Raw genomic sequence first — 20,651 nt, forward strand, 5'->3', positions numbered from 1 at the left:
TATATCATTAGGTTTTTTGTATGGTTAACTCTTTTTTTTCATATATTTTTTATTGTAATTAATAGAGGGGTTACATGATATTTGCCAGATAGAAGGTGCATTAATTCACATACATTGATACCCTTTCACATGTCTTGGTCCCCATTTCCCTCCCCCCCCACCCCAACCCCATCTTGTTTTCCCCCGTTTCCTATCCAATTTCAAATAACCAAATACAAATATATCCGATATATCAGGTAACAAAGTCAGATACTGTAACAATATGAGATAACGAGGGGACAGCAAAAGAGATGAGAGATAACATAGTACCTTAAGAACAACAATCATTCATTATATGGCTTATGTTTCTATATCCTAGAGATCCTTTCATTTAGCGTCCTACTATATGGCCTTTTGTATCAAGGTTTTGCTCTATTGCAAATCTCTGCTAGGAGAGCCCACTGTTTCTACTGGTTATGACAAATGAGGGAAACCATTGAGCCTAAGTTCCTTTGAGTCTGGCTTACTTCACTTAATATGATCTTTTCTAAGTCTTTCCATTTCCTAACAAATGGGGCGATGGGACGATGTTGTTCTTTCTGACAGCAGCATAGAATTCCATTGTGTACAAATACCACATCTTGTTGATCCATTCATCAACTGAGGGACATCTGGGTTGGTTCCATATCTTTGCTATGGTAAATAGTGCTGCAATGAACATTGTTGTGCTGGTGGATTTAGTATATCTTTGTTTCTGGATGATTGGGTAAATGCCAAGTAGTGGAATTGCTGGGTCATACGGGAGCTCTATATCATTAGGTTTTGATGTCTTACCTATTCCTAGAAAAACTTGCTGATTTGGATTTTAATGACCTTTCCTATGGGTCCTTTTGTAGCTGTGACAAAAACTACTGTTTAAAATTACTATGTTTTATTTTTATATACTACATTTATGTATTTTGTTTACGTCCTATTAGATAATGGGGTTTAGACTACTATTCTGTCTTCCATAGCACGTGGCATCCTAGTAGACAAATAAATTGGTTTTTACTACCAAAATAGCTTCATACTCTATAAAAATACTAGCATACTAAGGTGGCATGGTCACCAGTCAAAAAAATGACTGCGCATCTGGGACTGTGGCTTAAGTTGTAAAGCACCAGTCTATCAGGCACCAAGCCCTATATTCAAACTCTGCTGTCAGTACAACCAATATACCATCATTCTCCCTTTTGAGAGAGACGGAAGAAGGAAGAGGAAGAGTGGGGGAGGGAGGGCGGAAGGGAGGGAGGACACTTTTGTCAGTGTTACCGTGCCAAGAATTTCCTTTGTAAATTTCCTTTGACCCACTGACTAAACTAATGTTTCTTATTGGCTAAAATTTGACCTGATCATCTCCAGCTGCCAGATTGATTATATTAGGCCGCTAGAATTATGAGAGATATTTACTTGTTATCAATTTGAAGCTAATTCTGTTAAGTATTTTAGCAAAATATCAGCAAAAAAATGAAACAGTTATCTGCTTGAAATAGATGTTGGCTAAAGCATGTTCAAAGTTACAAATGAGTACTGGGGATTTTTGTTATTCATTGAGTATGTAATGTAGTAAATTCATACTTGCCTCTGTGATTAATACATGATCCCTAAAATTAATTCTGTCATATTTTTTTTTTTGCCTGCCAGTTGTGGGGCTTGAACTCAGAGCCTCAGCACTGTCCTTGGACTTTTCTCCAGGCTAAAGCTCTACCACTTGAGCCACAGCACCACTTGCAGCTTTTTTCTATGTATGTGATACTGAGGAATTGAATGTGTCTTCATGCATGCTAGGCAAGCATTCTACCACTAGGCTACACTCCTGGCCCTTCCTTCCTTTTTTTTTTTTTTTTTTTGTGGGCCATGGGATTGAACTCCGCCAGCCTGGGCACTGTCCCTGAGCTCTTCAACTCAAGGCTACCACCCTGCCCCTGGGCCTGGGCATTGTCCCTGAGCTCTTCAACTCAAGGCTGCTACTCTGCCCTTGAGCCAAGCCTCCCTTTTTCCAGGGATTAATTGGAGATATGAGTCTCAGGTTCTTTTGTGCCCAGGCTGGCTTTGAACCTTGATCCTCAGATCTCAGCCTCCTGAGTAGCTAGGATTACAGGTGTGAGCCACCATGCCTGGCTCAGTTAAAGGAATTTTAAAAATACCTACAGAATAATTTTATTTTAGCCAGACACAGTGGCTTAGTTTTGTAATCCTAGCTACTCAGGAGGCTGAGATCAGAGGATCACTGTTCAAACCCAGGCACTAGAGACTGCCAGATTCTTATCTCCACTTACCCATTAGAAAATGGGAAGTGGGACTATGACTCAACTGTAGTATGGTAGCCTTGAGCTGAAGCGCTCAGGGACACCACCCAGGCCCAGTGTTCAAGCCCCCATGACCAACAACAACAAAAATATAATAATATTATCTTGTTTTAGATTGTATTATACAAAATTGAGTTTGACTATGAAATTTTGTGTCATATTTGGTTCAGTTATAAGGCTTTTTGTATAACTTTGTTTTATTTATTAACTATAAGACAGTTTAAAATTATGGAGACTGGCAGCATCTTCCTTATAAATTACTGAAAGTATGTTTTTTAGATTTTTCGAAACAATGTTTTAAACATCTATATTTTTTCTTTCACTATAAACCTAGATTGTATATAACATCTGTGTCAGATAAATGCTGTAAAAAATTAGCTTACAAAACTTTGGAAAACAATAGAGATAACATGCATTCCCCAAAAAAGGAAATATATAATTCACAGCAATGTGATACATTGTTAAACAATATGGAAAGAAAATAACTTTAAGTACTGATAGTTGATCATGTGATTCTGAGTATCAATTTATAACCAGCACATAAACATTTTCTTAGTTTATTTAGATTCTTAAATGTTTAATGTACAAGTAGACTTATAGTCCAGAAAGTGGTCCCAATGATTTATTATATATGCATATGTGCTTACAAGATCTCATAGTGGTGTCATGTTGCTTTGTGTCCTCCTCTTCTACCAAAAATATACATAAAAGAAGAAAAATAAGATAATTAGGTTGCTTGGGTATTACAGTTCTCCTTAGGAACCAAAACCTATTGAGTACTGCTTTTGTTTCTTACTTCTAATAGTTTCTATAATAGATTGCAGGGCTTAGCTCCAGGGTGAAAACAATTTCATGGCTTTCTGACTGTTATTGTGGAACCTCAGTAAAACTATAGGCAATGCAAGAGACCTTAAAACTTACAGTTTTCACGCATTGAATTTTCTTAAAATAATTAAATGTTATATTTACAGTATTTTGAATGTATAGAAAGGTAACAAAACTTTTGTGAACTACGTGCTTTGTATTTCTAGTTAATAAGAAGAGCATACTGCAGATCTATGTGGCACCTCCCAGTGGTGCCAACTAAGCTAGAAGCAAATAACTGAGAACAGTTTTGAGCAGGCCTGAGAATAGGACAGAATTCTGAAAAGAGGGATGAAATAGTTATGTGTGAGAACCAGTTTTTTTATATATTTTTTATTGTAATTAATAGAAGGGTTACATGATATTTGCCAGATAAATGGTACATTAATTCCCATACATTGATACCCTTTCACATGTCTTGGTCCCCATTTCCCTTGTGAGAACCAGTTTTAAAAATGCAATAGCACCTTTTGATTCACTAGTCATGTTGGATAGTAATTTTTATTGGATACATCTTAAAATAGGTAGATTGGGTTATGGATAAACCAAGCCAAATATATAATTGTATATTTAATAGATGTATAAAAACTAGTAATTCCCTATGCCTGGGGGGCTTTTATTAATAAGAAGCTACAGCGTATGATTAAAGCTCTAAATATATACATATGTATATAATTTATATAGTCATAATTACATGTTTTGTACATAATTATACATAATATCTTTGCATAGTTGAATGCATAAATATATTACATATTTAGTATATCTAATTTGTATATTTATATTATATATTTATGTAATATGTATTAAGGCTGCTCAACAAAAATTGCAGAATCTTTACATCTTCATTACAGATACTGAAGTTGATATGTCCTAATCATAGCTGTCAAACACTTTCAAATATAAAATTAATTTTGACCTAAGGTAGATAAAATAATACAGAATTTTAATTTTTTTCTTTATATTAAACATTACATATATAACATTTATATATAAATGTTTACATAAAATAATTATGTCTTTCTAAAATTTATAGATTCTTTCAAATATTTTTTTCATTTTCTTTTTTTTTAGTTTCCCTTTACACTTGCAGTGTAAAGCATATAGCACTGAAGTAAACTTGCAGAGCTTTTTAAAACACACATGCATTTTGTTGATGACTCTGACATTAGCAGAAAGCAAGTCTTTATTCAACTTAGATGTTACATCAGGCTACTGATGTACCTTTCTGAATCCCATGGCAGTGTTGCCAACTGCATTAGTGAGGGATTTAGGAAGCACTGGTCAGCCGGTAGAGGACACTCACAGCTTACTACTAACTCTGGACAGCTAAGTAAAACTATCTTTCACTATCTCTATTGGATAGCATTGTAAGCTGATTTTTAGTTCTTACTCAAAAAATACTATTGTGAAATAGATTGAAATAATATTTTTATATTTGCTTTTTAAGTTTGCAGATTAATCTTTTCTATGAAAGCAATTTGTCACTCATTAATAGTGCATACTAATAATTAGAATTAATATACTTACTAACTAGAAATATTAACATTCTAATAGACTAAAATGATAAATTTTTAATTATTAATACTGACTAGGTTGTCTTTGCTATTGTTTTAGTTTATAAGTGTCATTATTTAGTGAGCACTGGCCTCAAACTCATTAGGTAACCCTGGCTGGCCTCAAACTCGAAATGGCCTTAACTTACCCCCTAAGTGCCTGAATTACTGTTGTATACCACAATATGCAGCCTGACTGTACTTTAACTTAGAACAGAACTACATACTGTGTTTAAATTTTACAGTTAGTTTAATTTTAAGATATCATTTGCCAGTGTCAAATACATAAATGTATATATGTATATTTCAAAACTTTCATCAACTTAAGACAAATTTTATTTTAGCAGTTCTCAGAGAAGTATATTTGTTTCTTGAAAGTGTACTAAGATTCCTTCCAAAGTACATGAAGTGTATGTCTCTATCCACCTCTCACTATATTGCTGACAGCTGTAAGGTTAGCATCTACCCTCTGCCAGTGTCTTGATTCCTGCTGGGGAGACTAATCCTCAATTGAAAGGAAAGCCCTGGGCTTCTCTGTGGTTTATTTCCTCTGACTTTTTGATTCTTTAAAAAACCTTCCTGGTTTAAAGGTGTAATCTCACATTTAGATTGATACCTGCTTCTGAAAGATGTAAGAGAGAAAAAGATACCAGATATTCCCCCCCCCCCCTCTCTCTCTCTCTCTCTCTCTCTCTCTCTCTCTCTCTCTCTCTCTATATATATATATATATATATATATATATATATATATACACACACACACACACTCTTCATGTCCTCCAAGTTTCTCAGACTCTCATCCTGAAGTATTTACATACCATGTTTAGATGCACTGCGTTTCCCTAGTGATTAGTCTCAGTCCTGGACCATTTGTTATTTTAAGTGACACATGGTGGTATCTGAGAGCCCCTTCCAGAGCTGCAAAGCCTCCCCCAAAGTTATGTAGTTCATTTTCAACATTGTGTCTAGTAGGTTTCATTGTTGAGTATGTTCACCCTTTGTCCTACAGTTTCTGTGCTTCCCCTTGTTACCAGAAGTTACAGGCCAGCTCCAAAGTATCCCTGGATGTATCATTCTAGGCTAAAGATTTCCCAAGCAAGTACATTATATCATGGTTACCTTTTTTTTTTTTTTTTGCCAGTCCTGGGCTTGAGCTCAGGGCCTGAGCACTGTCCTTGGACTTTCTCAAGGCTAGAGCTCTACCACTTGAGCCTCAGCACCAATATTGGCTTTTTTTTTTCTATGTATGTGGGGTACCGAGGAATCGAACCCAGGTCTTCATGCATACTAGGCAAGCACTTTAACCACTAGGCCAAACTCCCGGCCCATGGTTACCATTTTCTATGGAAAATCCCTAAGTACAAAAAACTTTGTACTTGTATATTATCTCCCTGATTTGTATGTTGTTTCCCTGGGAAAAATATACCCTAAGTGGTGAACATGGCAACTTGCTCTCCTACATCTCTGATATTAGCTCTTCTCTCTGATGTGATGTCTATTCTCTCTAGGCAGCTTATTTGTGAAAAACATCCGATAAGCAAGGCAGAACTGTATAGAACTATTGTTCTTAATGCCAACAAGAATGTTTCTACTCCTTGTGAATTTGTGACATGTCATGTCATTATTATCCCTTTTCTGTTGGTTAGTTATGGTTATTTTCTTCCTAAAAGGATATCCCAACAGCATGGAATCCTTGACTTTGACTAACAGATAAAAATTAGCACATTCCCTCACTGTGTTCTATCTTTGTGTTATAATTTATATTGCATGCAGAACAGGATACTTTATGCTACCTAGTTTCTCAAGGCAATGTCAGCTCTGTTGAAAAGAGCAATGTTAGTTGTGAATGTCAGTATTCTTTTAAGATTTGTTTGTTAAGGAGGAACTGGCTTATATTTTTATATCCTTGTTAGGTTATGTAAGATCTTAAATTTCAAGACATTTTCCTAATTGGAAAGCCAAGTTATATTATATAAAGCTACTGACTTAGTGCAAGTTCCTAATCACAGGTATTCCAGTTGTCCCTGAGAAGTGGATCATTTTTATTCTTTAAAAAAAATATTGCAAAGGTCATATACAGAGGGAGTACAGTTATATAAGTCAGGAAAATGAATACATTTCATTTTGAACAATGTTGCCTCCCTCCTTCATTCTTTCCCAGACTTCCCTCCCTCCAAGTTACATAGTTCATTTCTAACATTATGTCTAGTGGGCTTCATTGTTGAATTGGTTCACCCTTTGTCCCATCATTTCCTCTTCTTCTCTGTAAATCAGATAAACTTATATACCAAAGGGTATAGCAATCAAAAACAGCAACAGACAGAATTAACCAAATAAAAAAGGAACCCTCCAATTCTTGGAGCTCATTTCAGTAAGCATCATTTTATATGATCATATGCACATAGTGATTGAGCCCTTGAGATCCTCTCCTAAAAATATCCTCCTTTGTTTTACTATTTTAATGGCATTATATCAAACTGGAGATGTGCATGGCAAACGATATAGCTAGCAAAATAAATACAAAGCCCCCTGAATGAAAAAAAGATCTTCACTAGCTATACATCAGACAAGGGATCATATCTAAAATATACATCTTTATTCTTGAATATTCCTTATATGTGGGTTTGGCCTAAAGACAAAATTCCTGTTGGGTAAGGTTTTGGTAACCTCACATCCATTACATGTCATGTATTTTGTATGCACTTACTATTTTTTAAAAAAAAAAAGTTTTTTACACAATTCTGGACCTCCTGTAAATCTATTCCTTTTTTAATTTTATTTATTTATTTGTTTATTTTTGCCAATCCTGGGCTTGAGCTCAGGGCCTGAGCACTGTCCCTGCATTTTTCTCAAGGATAGAGCTCTACCAATTGAGCCTCAGCACCATTTCTGGCTTTTTTTCTATGTATGTGGTACCAAGGAATTGAACCCTGGTCTTCGTGCATGCTAGGCAAGCACTCTACCTCTAGGCCAAACTCCGGGCCCCTGTAAATCTATTCTTTTACTTGGCTTGAAGCCCCAGAGAGTGAAGATACAAGATAAATTCTTGAGAATTATTTACTAATATTAATCTTACTCTTAAGAAACAGGAAAAAATTTGGAATAGAAGGGTCCTATAACTCAAAGCTTTATCAAATAGTAATACAACTGAAATCACCCAACTGAAAAGAAACAGTAGTGAATTTAAGCATACCTTTATATATATGTAAATTCCTAGTAGTACTTGTTGAATTGTGTCAGATAAGCCATAATGCTGATCTTGAAACAGTGTATTCATAAGGAGGTCACTTAAGCAGGAGGTGAAGAAGTGACCCCAGGAATCCTTGAACACATACTTGGGTTCATTTTACTATCAGCTTGGTACCATGGGTAATGGGCACCAGGAAGGCTTTGTGTGAAAACAGCAGTTTAGAAACTTAGTAAAAAGGCAACTTAGGAAAAGGGCAACTTAGGAAAAGGGATTGGTACAGATAGATTGAATACAATTCCCTTCTCAGAGTGATTTTTTATTTTCTTCCTAAATTAGATAGCTACTTTGTTTTCCTCTAATCTTACCAATGCTGTACAATTTTTGCTACTTGAATTGCTTTATTTTTGTATTTAGGTTGGAAGTAATTCCCAAGTACCTTTTTTAAATAACTTTTTCCCGTGTGACTTTTGCAGTAATTTTAATGTTGTTTTCTTGAATCAGTTTTCCCAAAATAGATTGTGCCTTGCCTTTTGTGAATTGTAGCCATTCTGTGATTTTATTAGAATAGATGACACAGTGAAATATTTTATTCATTCTTCAACCAGGTTGTTACATCAAAACATAGGTGACCTCATTTGAAATGACTTTGGAGAATTTCCCTTTGTTCTTGTGTATTAGATAAAGATAAATCTTAAAAATTCTGAAAAAAATTAGAATAATTTTTTTAAGTGATAGCAAACTTTCAGACTAACCATCAAAATCCATTTGTTCCTACTTCTTTATCCTCCTGTTACTTCCTACCCTCAGGGGTTAAAGTCATATTTTTTAAACTGTTTTTGTTCACTTGTTTTCTTTAATATCTGTCACATGTATTTGACAGACACATTTCTGGAACATACTGGAGGCCCTCATGCAGAGCCTGCTGAACATTAAAGGCATGTTTCTTTCTTCAAAGAAGTCAAATTAATAATTGTCCTAAGAGAAACAGGAAACACGTAGGACTTGACAAGCTAGCTGAGGGACTAAGACAGTGCCTCCCTCCAGCTGGAAGCGGCACTGATTTGACTGACCTGTTCTCACACAATTGAAAAATCATCTTTGAATGGCAGCCTGCCACAAAAAGGGATTTGGTGGCATGGCTACCTAAGCAGAATAGCATTTGGGAGGCAAATAAACCAGAGTTGACAAATTAGAATATAACTGTGGCAGAGCAGATATAAATTTTCCTCATTTGTGGAAATGGAAATAGGTTTAGTAAGAGCATAAAAATGAGATGGATATAAAACCAACCATTCTGAAAAAAAAACATTCTGTTTATCTGTTAAGGAAAGTCATGAAACTGGTCTTACAGATGGGTGGGAAAAAAGTAAAACATGGCTTTCACTGTGACTAGTAAATGAGAGAAAGGTATCAGGAATCATAGATCTGAATTTCCCACATATTGGTACTTAAGCAAATTTATAATTAAATTGTAGTATTTACATGCCTGCTCCATTTCATCTCCCACTACCATATTCCAGTATTTCAGAGGTTGATCAGTTGACTGTAAACCAAAGCAAATGCTAAGCATCAGAATGACAAAGGGTTATATGATCTAGAAACCATTATTTTACCTGGCTTTGAAGTTTTGTTCACTTTTTAAAAATTTGTATAGTAGGAAGTGATGTTGTGGCTCAAAGTGGTAGAGTGCCATTTTTTTATTTTTTTATTTTTATTTTAAATTTTTATTGTAATGTATAGAGGGGTTACAGTTATAGTCACTTTTTTTTTGGTCAGTTCTGGGACTTGAACTCAGGGCCTGGGCACTGTCCTTGGACACTTTTTGCTCAAAGCTAGCTCTCTGCCACTTGAGCCAGAGTGCCACTTGGAGCTTTTTCTGTGTATATGATACTTAGGAATCGAACTCAGGGCTTGATGCATGCTAGGAAAGCACTCAAGCACTCTACCAGTAGGCCATGCTCTGGTCCTAAGCACCATCTTGGAGCAAAAGAGTTCAGGGCACACAGGCCTCAAGTTCAATTCCTACTATTGGCCAAAAAATAAAAATTGTATAGTATGCATAAGTAATGAAAGAAGTATTCTTTCCTGCTTTAGGATTGTAATTATTGTTAGTATAGTAAATAATGTGTAGCAAATGAATGATAAAAATTAAGCGCATGTAACATGGTATCTAAGATTACCATCACTTGATATTGGCTAATTATATAAATAATTATCCCTGGAGTTTTAATGATAACAAGAATTGGGTTGAGAAAATACTAATTCTCAGGAAGACCCAAAATGCCTGTTCCTTCTGTCATTTAATGAAATATATATATATAAACCACTATAGATACTTTGCTAGCTACTGAAGGTGATGTGACTTTTTAAAAGTTTGTGATTTATTCCTATCTTTTTCTGGAATTACTAGAAGGGTGGTTTGGAGGAATAAAACCCTTACTATTCTTAATTATTTACTAGAAATTAGTACTTTGACCTGGTATTTGAACCATAATTTGCTTATGATCTGCCACTGAGCTTCAATACCTAATCCTTCATTTTCTCTCCCCCTCTCTCTCTTTTTTCCCATACTTGATCATAAAACAACTACTATCAATTCTTTAAATGTAGTTCTTCAAACCTAATGTACTTCGAAGTTGTCTGCTCAGAAGGTTAAACGTGTTGGAACACACCTGTAATTTCAGCAGTATATAAGGGGATTATGAGTTCAAGAAATCATATAGAACCCACCAGGGTGATATTGTAAGATCTTGCCTCAAAGGAAAAAGAAACAACAAAAAAAAAGTGTTTTAAAGTTTAAAATCTACTCTAGCTTCAGTCTACCATTTGATTTTCACGGCTGAATTCTCTACTGACTATATTATTCTTAGAACTTTGATAAGCATGTCTAGTCATTAAAGTAGGACTATGTTTCAATGGTAATATTATTCTTCTCCTGAGACTGACCAGTGACCAGTAAACACCATCATAACTGTATATCAACAATGCTATATTTTATTTTTTTGAGAAGTCTACAATACGAGTATTCTTTAAATGTAAAACATAAATTGACTTGAACTAACTAAAAAAGATATTTGCTTCTATTTTTTTAATCCCATTACTCGATAAATATGTAAAATAATTTAAATGTCTACATTTGATACTGTAAATCTTTTGTGCATTATTTGCTGAAAATTGAATTGAACTTACAGTGTTTTATACTCATGTAATTTCTGAGAAATTCATAGTGTGATTATTTCTGACTAGATTGAAAGCTTACATTTGTATTACGATATAAATTAGTTCTAAATTCTGTTTTATTCAGTTCTGTTGTTCTCATCAGACAATTTATCACATGAGTGTATGTGAAATTCCTTTGTTTATTAAATTTCAGATTATGTACTTTAAGCCAGAGCAAGACTCAAAACATTTTTCCATAAGTATAGCTTCAGGTAAACAAGCAATTTTAGTCCTGAAAATAGCTTCTGCTTCTGTCAACACGTTTATTTTTTCTCTGAGATAAAAAGTTCAGTTTTCTGATATTTGTAGCAAGATAAAGTCAGTAAACAAGATTAATATAGTGTGGAAAAGGTTGTCAGCAGCCCTGGCAAAGGAAATAAGTTGCCTGTACATAGAACATACTGTAAACTGAATAAAAGTGTCAGGTCCACCATGAGATAATGTGATCATGAACCTCTAACAAAGCATGACATAGGCACAGTCGACTTTTCTCATAGCCCCACTGTAGAAAATGGATTACTGCATTCCTGGGATGCCCACTGGAGTAGCATGAAAACCACATTCTGAGGCGAATGCTGGATGTGGTCTAGAGTTAAGCCACATTTACCTAGGCTGTTCCAGCCAACCGTTATCAATGTCATTGTCCGTGCATTTGCAATATTTACATTTCTTGGAATACCTGAGTGTATGCTGGCATCTATGTTACCCATGAAATACAAGAAGAAATAAGATTCTTAAAAATGTTACTTTTAGAAATATATTACTGCCTTATCCTTCATTTTTATTCTCTTCTATTTAAATGGTATTTCCTAAGTAGCTGTGGCTGTTATGAAAGAGCTTATCTTAAAGTTTTACTGTAGCTTCATGCCTTCCATTTGTGATGGTAGATTCATTTGTGCTTGGTGCTTTTTTTAGTTCACTTTGAAACTTTCTGTTCTCTTTAAAAATGAGTGTAGCTTATATCAAGGAATTATTTGAATTTTTGTGTTGGATTTCTAATTTTGTTTAAAAATTATATTGTATGTTATACCCATAAGTACACTTATTTTTCATTCAGTGTAAATATATAGCTTGTGACTCTGGAAAAACTATAATATAACAATGCTTTATTGACCAAAATTATTGTGTGCATTTGAAGTTTTTCATTATAAGATACATTACTTATTTTTAGGAATTAACTACAAATACAGTGGCCCATAGGAGTATCCACTGCTCTATCAAGCCCTTTTCAGCATCAAATTAAATACAGGTGCAGGACAATATTTGCAAATGAATCACTTATCTGTTTCTTAAGAATAATGTTTACACTATTGTAAAGATACTTTTCAAACAGCCTTTAAGTCCTGGCATCAGGACATTTTTACCATGAATTAGATGATTCTTTTGGTCTATGCTGTTTTTGTCTTGGATTGGAGGATGAATGTGAATGGTGTTGGTTCCATCAATTGCATCCCTATCATCTGTCTTTCTGCAAATCAATCTTTGACTTAAAAAAAAATATATATATATATGTGTGTGTGTATATATATGTCTCCACAGGTTCCCAGTCCTGGTCCAGTCAGTAACAAGAGGATGGTTCACTTTTCCCCAGATTCTCATCATGAGTGAGTGCTCATGGTATTTGTACAATTTTGTTCAGTTATTTTATCTGTTATTTTATCTGTTTCTTTAGAAAGAGTGGCAGCTATTGCTAATAAAGATGGTTTAGTCTTTACCTATCTTTTAAAAAAATCAATGGAATACACTAATGGTACTAGTGCAAGCGCAGTTAAACATGAATCCATGCCCAAACTTTAAGTGAAGAAGTTTAAGTATTTTATGTTTGTGATGAATTTGAAATACAAGCATTATGTGATATATATGTACAAATATTCATGACATTGTTCAGCATTAAGCACTTCTAGTCAACCATCTTTGTCACCTGCACTTCCTATCCCCCTTACTATTATTTGATTGTTTTTCTAAAAAAGTTTGCTTATTAGATTATACTGGATGCAATTAACAGAAGATATAACTAACAGTACCTTAGAATAGAACGTGTATATGTGTGTGTTGTTTAACAAAAGAAGATGTACACTTAGTGTACAGGTTAGGCAGATAGAGATAATTTTAGTTGTGTGCTTCCCCATACTCTAGCTGTACTAACTGGGCTCTTGCAGTTTTTTGCCCTTCTCTCAGTCTGCTCTCTAGTCTGATACATTTCCAGCATCTCATAGTAGAAAAATCAAGGTATGCTTGCCCTTGGAATATGCAGTTGATTTCCCAAGGAATCATGTTCACCAGTAGTTTCAGGCAAGTCAGAATCCTGACTCTTTGCTTCTGCCTATAAACTTGTTTCCTGAAACTCATCAGCTTTTTAAATTTTCCCCACAATTACCTCTCTGCCTTATTAGGAAAGAAAAAAAAAGAATCCTCATCTCCACCCATCCTAATCATACTTTGACATTTGACATCTCACCATGGTATTGTGTCCTTTTTGAAGGACAGAATTAGTTGACTATATTATAAAGCACTTTGCAAATCAGACACACAGTTACTAATTTTTTTTTTTTAGTAGTAGATGAATAACCGGACTTCTTAATCTAGAGAGGCTGTATGATATTTGGTATAAAACTCACAGTTCACATAGCAAAGTGGCTTTTATTTCCATTTATTCTTTTTATGTTAATTTATCAATTTGTGTGAAAAGGGTTTCTGAACTCTGAAATGTACAGAAATTAAATGTAGATGCTAGGAACAACTTTAGTCACTGAACATATGAACTGATTTGGCTAAAAGGTCATTCATGATGTCCTTGATGTGATCCTTACTACCACAATTTTTCTAAAATCCTATAGTTATGAAAATGTAATTTTTAAAATAAAATAACCCTTAATTTTATACTATTTAAGATACTATCTAGTAATTATTTCCTTGGAAGACATAAAGTCCAATCATTAATATATGTTATTTTAGTAGGAAATATTTAGCACAGATAAAGCAGATAGTCATTAATTTTACTAGAGAACCACATAAAAAGTGACAAGAGTCTTCATTCAGCTAGAACAGGGAAGTTACTATCTTTTCTAAGTAAAAATTAAGTTCCGAATTTTTTATTGTATTTTATTGTTGGGATATTGTATAGAGGGGTTACAGTTATATTCGTCAGGTATTGGGTACATTATTTCTCAAATCTTGATACCCCTTCTCATGTTTTTGTCCTCCTTTTCCTCCCTTTTTCCCCTCCAGATCATATTATTGTCCCTCTTCCCTTCCCTATTTAAAATAAGCAAATAAACAGATATATAATACACCAGGTAACAAAGTCAGATGCAGTAGCCACATGAGATTAACCATAAGTAGAGAAAAAAAAAAAAAGAAAGAACCGGTACTAATAAATAGTACATTAAGAACAACAATCACAAAGTTAGACCTCTTGTTTCCATATCCTAGAATTCATTTCGTTTAGTCTGTTCCTGTATTTTCCAAAATTTGTATTGAATTCTGTTACCTTTTTAAAACATATAGATGTGAAGATGTGTAAAAACATAAGACTAACTCATAGAAACTATGTGTAAGGTAAAATAGGCTTGTTTTGATAACTCAGCCCTCCTTTTTGTGCTTTTTAAATGGTTCCACAATTGTTTTCTCTGCCACCTTTCTCAACCGTTTATAATTCTAAATCAAGATAAATATGATCTATTACTTGATTTTTGATTAACCTTTATAGTTTGCTTTTATTTCATATATAAAAGATTTTTTTTTGCATAGAGAATTATATGTAGGATAGAGTGAAAAAGTTGAACCCCTACCAGTGGCATTCAGGGAAAAAGTTATTTTGGAAATGAGTAAATAAGTGTGAATCTGATCTTTACAAGTGTCAGGTATTTAGATGATTGAAATGCTTCAAGTGAAGTTTTGTGTTTTGTTTGGTTACAATAAAAGGTATTAAAATGTGATTTTTGTATAGACAAAAAAAGAATTATATGTAAATCAAACTTACTTTAAATGCACATCAGTGACTTATTACAACCCTAGGATGAATTCTTTTATAACGCAAATATTCACCCCTTATTTTATCTTGTATAAATATCAAGTTGGCTTAAAGCAAAATTTGCCTGGATTAAATGTTATGTTCATTGGGATACATTTATACATTGAAATCTAGCACCTATTGTTTGTTTCATAGGGGGATCAGCTTTTACTCTAGATTGAACTGTTAGACAGACAGCCTTGATCAATGTCACCTTTAATTTTCTGGGATTCCTTTGGTTTTAGCTCACACATGTTCTAATTTTTATCTATAGAATAAACATAAAAACAGTCCCTTCTCATTCAGAGTACTTCTAAAGTATTTATGTAACATACAGAAAGATTATTAAATTGCATATGATGCATTTAAATACCACTTAATCTCATTCATTGGAATGGGAGAAGTTGCTGCAGTTTTTAATCTTTTTTATGAAAGACTTTTTAAACTGAAGTGTGCAGTTTATTTTTAAGAGTATTTTTCTTCAAAACAAAAGATATAATCCATAATAAAATGGCAATGTATAATGAATAATCAACTAGCGCTTAATCCAGACACCATTTTGTAATATCAGGAAGTCTCCATTCTCACATTGTCTATGGAATCTGCCCTGCCAGGGAGCACCGCCATCTATGAGCTTGAGAATTGTTTCAGGGATGCAAAGACATGTAGAAGGGCATAGAGTCGGAGCCATTTAGAGCCATTTATTCTAATTTTTATTGCCGCAGAGAAGTTGGGGGAAGGTGGGGGGATACCAGGAAATGTGCCTTTCCGGTGTAAAATCCATGCCTTGTTATAGTGGTAGAAGGAAGCAAATACCAAAACTAGAACATGAACATAATCTCCTAAAGGTTTTATGAGAATAGGATATAGTATATCCCTTATAAAGATGCTTACTAAAGATAGTTAGTATTATTCTAGGAGAAAAATTAATAACACCAACAATAATAACAATGTTGTTTTCTAAAATAGTGGTCCATTTGTTTGTTTTTTTTTTGTTTTTAGTTTTGTGTATTGTGTGGGTCATGGGGCTTGAACTTGGCTGGGCGCTGTCCTGGAGCTCTTCAGCTCAAGGCTACCATCCTACCCTTGAGCCAAGCCCTATTTCCTGCTTTCTAGATGTTAATGGAGATAAACGTCTCAGGTCCTTTTGTGCCCGGGCTGGCTTTGAACCTTGATTTTCAGATCTCAGCCTCCTGAATAACTAGGATTACAGGCGTGAGCCACTGTGCCCGGCAGCCATTTGTTTTTATACAGAATGCTTCCAGTGAAGTCAGTAACCCCTAATGGAAGGCTAGTGCCAGGACTGAATTCAGAGCCCCAGGGGCAGCTGTAGCAGTATGCAGGGGTCTGGGCAGAAAGAGATGGGATGCCTTTGATCGTTCAGTGACATCTGTATTTTTTATTTGTGAACTTATTCTCAGCCAGATTCCTGGCTCTGTAACTAAAAGGAAGTGAATCTGAGGTACATTTGACTACTGGTGTAGATTTTTAATCCAGGGCTTTTTGCACTGTTTCTAGGAGCAAAACTTCACAAGAGAATAATCTGGTAGTTTTAGGTGTTTGGGGTTTTTTGGGGTTTTTTGTTGTTGTTGTTTTTGTTGTTTTTGAGGCCAGTAATCAAAAGGTCGTAATTTGTTGTAATGATGCTATAATTAAGTTGTGGTAAATGATAGCATTTGTAGGTTTTTATAACCAGAATTGATTCATAAAATGAATACAGTTCCAGCAGTTTATGTTAACATAATTAAATGGAAATGTAATTCTAACTCAGTTTGCTTATTAAATTGAAAATTACTGGGTTAAAGCACTCTTACATTTCTGTGAAAATTGGTGTAAGTCTAGAATTACATGAAATATCCATTAAAATAAAGCATATTTAAAGCTGCATTGCTAGTGGCAAATCAGTCTGGTGAGCATATTCAAATTGGAGAGCAAGTACTTTTCAGCCACTAACATTTCTTCTCTTTCCTCCACAGCCATTGGTTTAGCCCTGGGGCTAGGACAGAGCATGGCCAGGTAAGGAATATTCTCATCCAAAGAGCAGTCAGTCTCTTTCAAATATTTATCTATTTCCCTTTAGGGTAGTAGGTCAGCTTTATGAGAAAAAGGCTATAAATAAATCCCCAGCTTATTTTTAAAGGAGTTAATGGTATCAGGACTTCACACACTGACAAATAAATTGTCTCAACACTAGAGTTTTCCCAAACTACTGCATTCCTGAGTCACACGACTGACTTCATGGAAAGGCTTAGAAATTTCACTACACTGAATTGAGGGAGGGAAGTGCTTTGGAAAGAAATTTTTATTAAATATAAGATCAATGTATGAACATTTTATGTACATGTAGAATTTGGCAATCATTTCTTCTTCATTTATGTTCTATCTGTAAATGAATTATTTAAATCTCTTCTTGGTGTCCATGACAATACAATCATTTGTTGGTTTCTCAAGAACTTGACATTCATTTAAGTTGTCTTTACATATAGAATAAGTCATCTTAGTCCCTTTGTCTTTTGAATGTATTACTTCTCTCTGTGTACCATGCTAATGCAACTTAGGGCTTATATTATGAGAAGCTTTAATGCATATACATTTTAGGCTTTGAATTTTTGCATGGATATTTTGTTCATTATATATGATGAGTTATTTTTTTATTGGATGATACATAATAAGGTACACTTTTAAAATACATGGAAGTGATAAACCCCAAATCCATGAAGACAGTTTGAGAGGTAGAAAGGGAAAGTAGGTAATAAAGATAAGCTTATGTTTAGAAATGGTAATCGCTTACCCTACTCTTATTGCCAATCTGTAGTATCTTCATAGTTGGATTCAACAACCATAGTTCCCTTGATTTACAAAAGGAAGGGTCATGTGTGTCATTATAATCTGTACTATATTTCTTTTGTCTTATTTATTCCATAAAACTTAAGAGCTTAATAAAAGAAAAATGTGTTGGGAATTCAAATTCATTTGTGGTGATTTTTGTTATCTAACCATTTTCCATGAGTGATTTTCCCTTTTAAATATACTTCTTATATCAATATAAAATATATTCCTGCTATTCCTATAAGCTTGGAAACTGCACTGTGATGTGATTATCTTGTTATCTAGAATGCAAAAATTATATATCCCGGGGCCAGGAGTTTGGCCTAGTGGTAGAGTGCTTGCCTATTATGCACAAAGACCCAGGTTCGATTCCTCGGTACCTGGGCTGAGGCTCAAGTAGTAGAGCTCTAGTTTTGAGAAAGTCCAAGGACAGTGCTCAGGCCCTGAGCTCAAGCCCAGGACTGGCAAAAAAAAAAAAAAATATATATATATATATATATATATATATATCCCTCGACATAGAATGCTTCTTCTACCTATATTATATATCCTAGCATAAAAGAGATACTTTATCCCAAAGTGTAATCTTTTTAAATCTCATTGTTACCCTGTAATACTTTTTTTACCTTTCAAACTGATGTTATAAAGTTAGGGTTTATTGTACAATTGGAACTTTGACTTCTACTCAAACTTACGCTGTTATAAAAAATTAATTAATAGCTAAGACTGCTGTATAGATTAGTGTTAGAGTATGTACCCAACATGTGCAAATCCCTGGGTTCAACCCCCAACAGACCCAAATCATACTTTTAGTTAAACTTTGTTGCAACAGTTCAGATTATTATCTTGACTAGTGAGATTATCCATTAAGAAATATAGGTATTTCTTTCATTCTGTGGTATTATATTGTATAAAATAGGCTCAAACACTTAATCATTCACTCCTGGACAATACTCTTTGGAAAAAGACAGAATGAGTTTCTTTTCCAACTCCAATCACTTCTTCATCAACCAATCAATATATATCCCTGATATTCATGTTTGTTTCTATTTCAGGAGACCTTATTTTATATATAGGTCATTGGCTTATGAATACTGAACTCATAGCCAGTAGCCCGGTAACTCATGCCGAAGTAAGACTTAAATAATGCACTCACATTTTTTCCTGTAAACTCGAGTTTATGTACCTGGCCGAAATTTAAACCCTGTGCATTTGAACCAATGAAATTACCCCCAGAAAACAAATCACAAAGAAACATAATGCTCAAGAGAAGACAGAATTTCCCACCTGTTCACAGTGGAGAAGCTGAAATGAGAAGACTGAGTACCACACAGTTGTGGACCTTCACTCCAGCTCTCCTCACTTTAGTGAATACAGAGTTTACCCTTCCATGCATGTCTGTGGATTACTACAAAAGCAATGGAAGAGTGGCTGGTGGATTTATTCATTGACTAGATGTTAATAAGTAGATGAAAGAGCAATTGGAGAATCTGTGTAATTAGGGTCAACTGTACATATAAGTACACATTATTTATGTGTTGCGGGCTAATCATATGTTATTTCAACTGAAAACTAACTTTATCATAGCAAACTATTAGAAACCTAGGTACAAGTGGTGAGACTCAAAATCAAAGAAAATTGTAAAAATCTCACAAAATATTGTTGAATGAATGACTTTTACCATGCACAATCACATTATTTTCCTCACGTTAACTTCTCAAAATAAAACAATAATTTTAGCCTCATTTCTTTTAAAAATCAATCCTCACTTCTTCCCCTCCAAATTGTAATTTTTGATTCTTGCTAATCTTTGATGCTTAATCCTATTCCCATTTCCATTCATCATTAAGATCATACATTTCATTACACATTAACTACCTTACCTGTCAGCCATTGTCCATTAGGTACTCTCTATTTTAACGAATAGAGCTGTGTTTGAAAACCAACGTATCTTTTCCCATAACATGGTCCTAGAAGCAGTACTTATAATATGTTGGTAAGAAAGCCATGGAAGGAATTATAAAAGAGATATGTCAGATTAAGTCACAGGAGGAAGGAGGGAGAAGCAACTACATGAATCACATATATGTATGCATAGATGTGCACATGTTTATTTAATTTCTGAGGCTTTCTCCCTGTATATTATTACAGTTCTGTATTTTTGGCTGAGTTTTACATGTGCTGGATAAGTCATAAATCAGAGATGAGATGAGCATGAAGAGACTTGAAATATTTTGCAGATAACTGAGGAGTTATCTGAAAGGGAATCCATTTGAAACACTCTTGAGCTTGAGTGCTTGCTTGGTGAGGAGAGGAATCCTGCTCTTTTGTCTCTTGCTGTTGAGACTTTGGATAATCTTGTGAAAGGATCATAAAAAGCCACAGAAACTCTTGGATCCCTTTCTGGAATAATAAAAACTAGTGTCCATAAAGAACACATCTTCCTGGTTTAGTTTAGCAAGTTTAAAAGTTGTATGCCTAGGTTAATGCATTTGTGCATTTTAATGTAATTCTTACACACGTCATTTTTAATATACACCTGCAGGTCACTAATAAGGGAATTGTACCTCCGTTTGACCTAAGTCCAGCAATCTGAAAGTTGGAAGGTAAGAAGCACTGTGCACCATATTCAGAAATTCTGTTTTTAATCAGAC

At 34.4% G+C, this 20,651-nt stretch overlaps 1 protein-coding gene across 1 annotated transcript in view; it reads left to right on the forward strand.

Moving 5' to 3' along the window:
- Positions 1-20,651, forward strand: part of LOC150038949 (G patch domain-containing protein 2) — a 131,315-nt gene that overhangs the window by 79,501 nt on the left and 31,163 nt on the right. The window contains exons 6-7 of the mRNA XM_090328175.1: positions 12,696-12,760; positions 17,145-17,184. Coding sequence (XP_090184301.1) covers positions 12,696-12,760; positions 17,145-17,184 — 105 coding nt within the window. The remainder of the gene's footprint in view (positions 1-12,695; positions 12,761-17,144; positions 17,185-20,651) is intronic.

The sequence above is a fragment of the Megascapheus bottae genome, unplaced genomic scaffold (assembly GCF_031878675.1).
Source record: "Megascapheus bottae isolate mThoBot1 unplaced genomic scaffold, mThoBot2.hap1 H_2, whole genome shotgun sequence".
NCBI classification, from domain to species: Eukaryota; Metazoa; Chordata; class Mammalia; order Rodentia; family Geomyidae; genus Megascapheus; species Megascapheus bottae.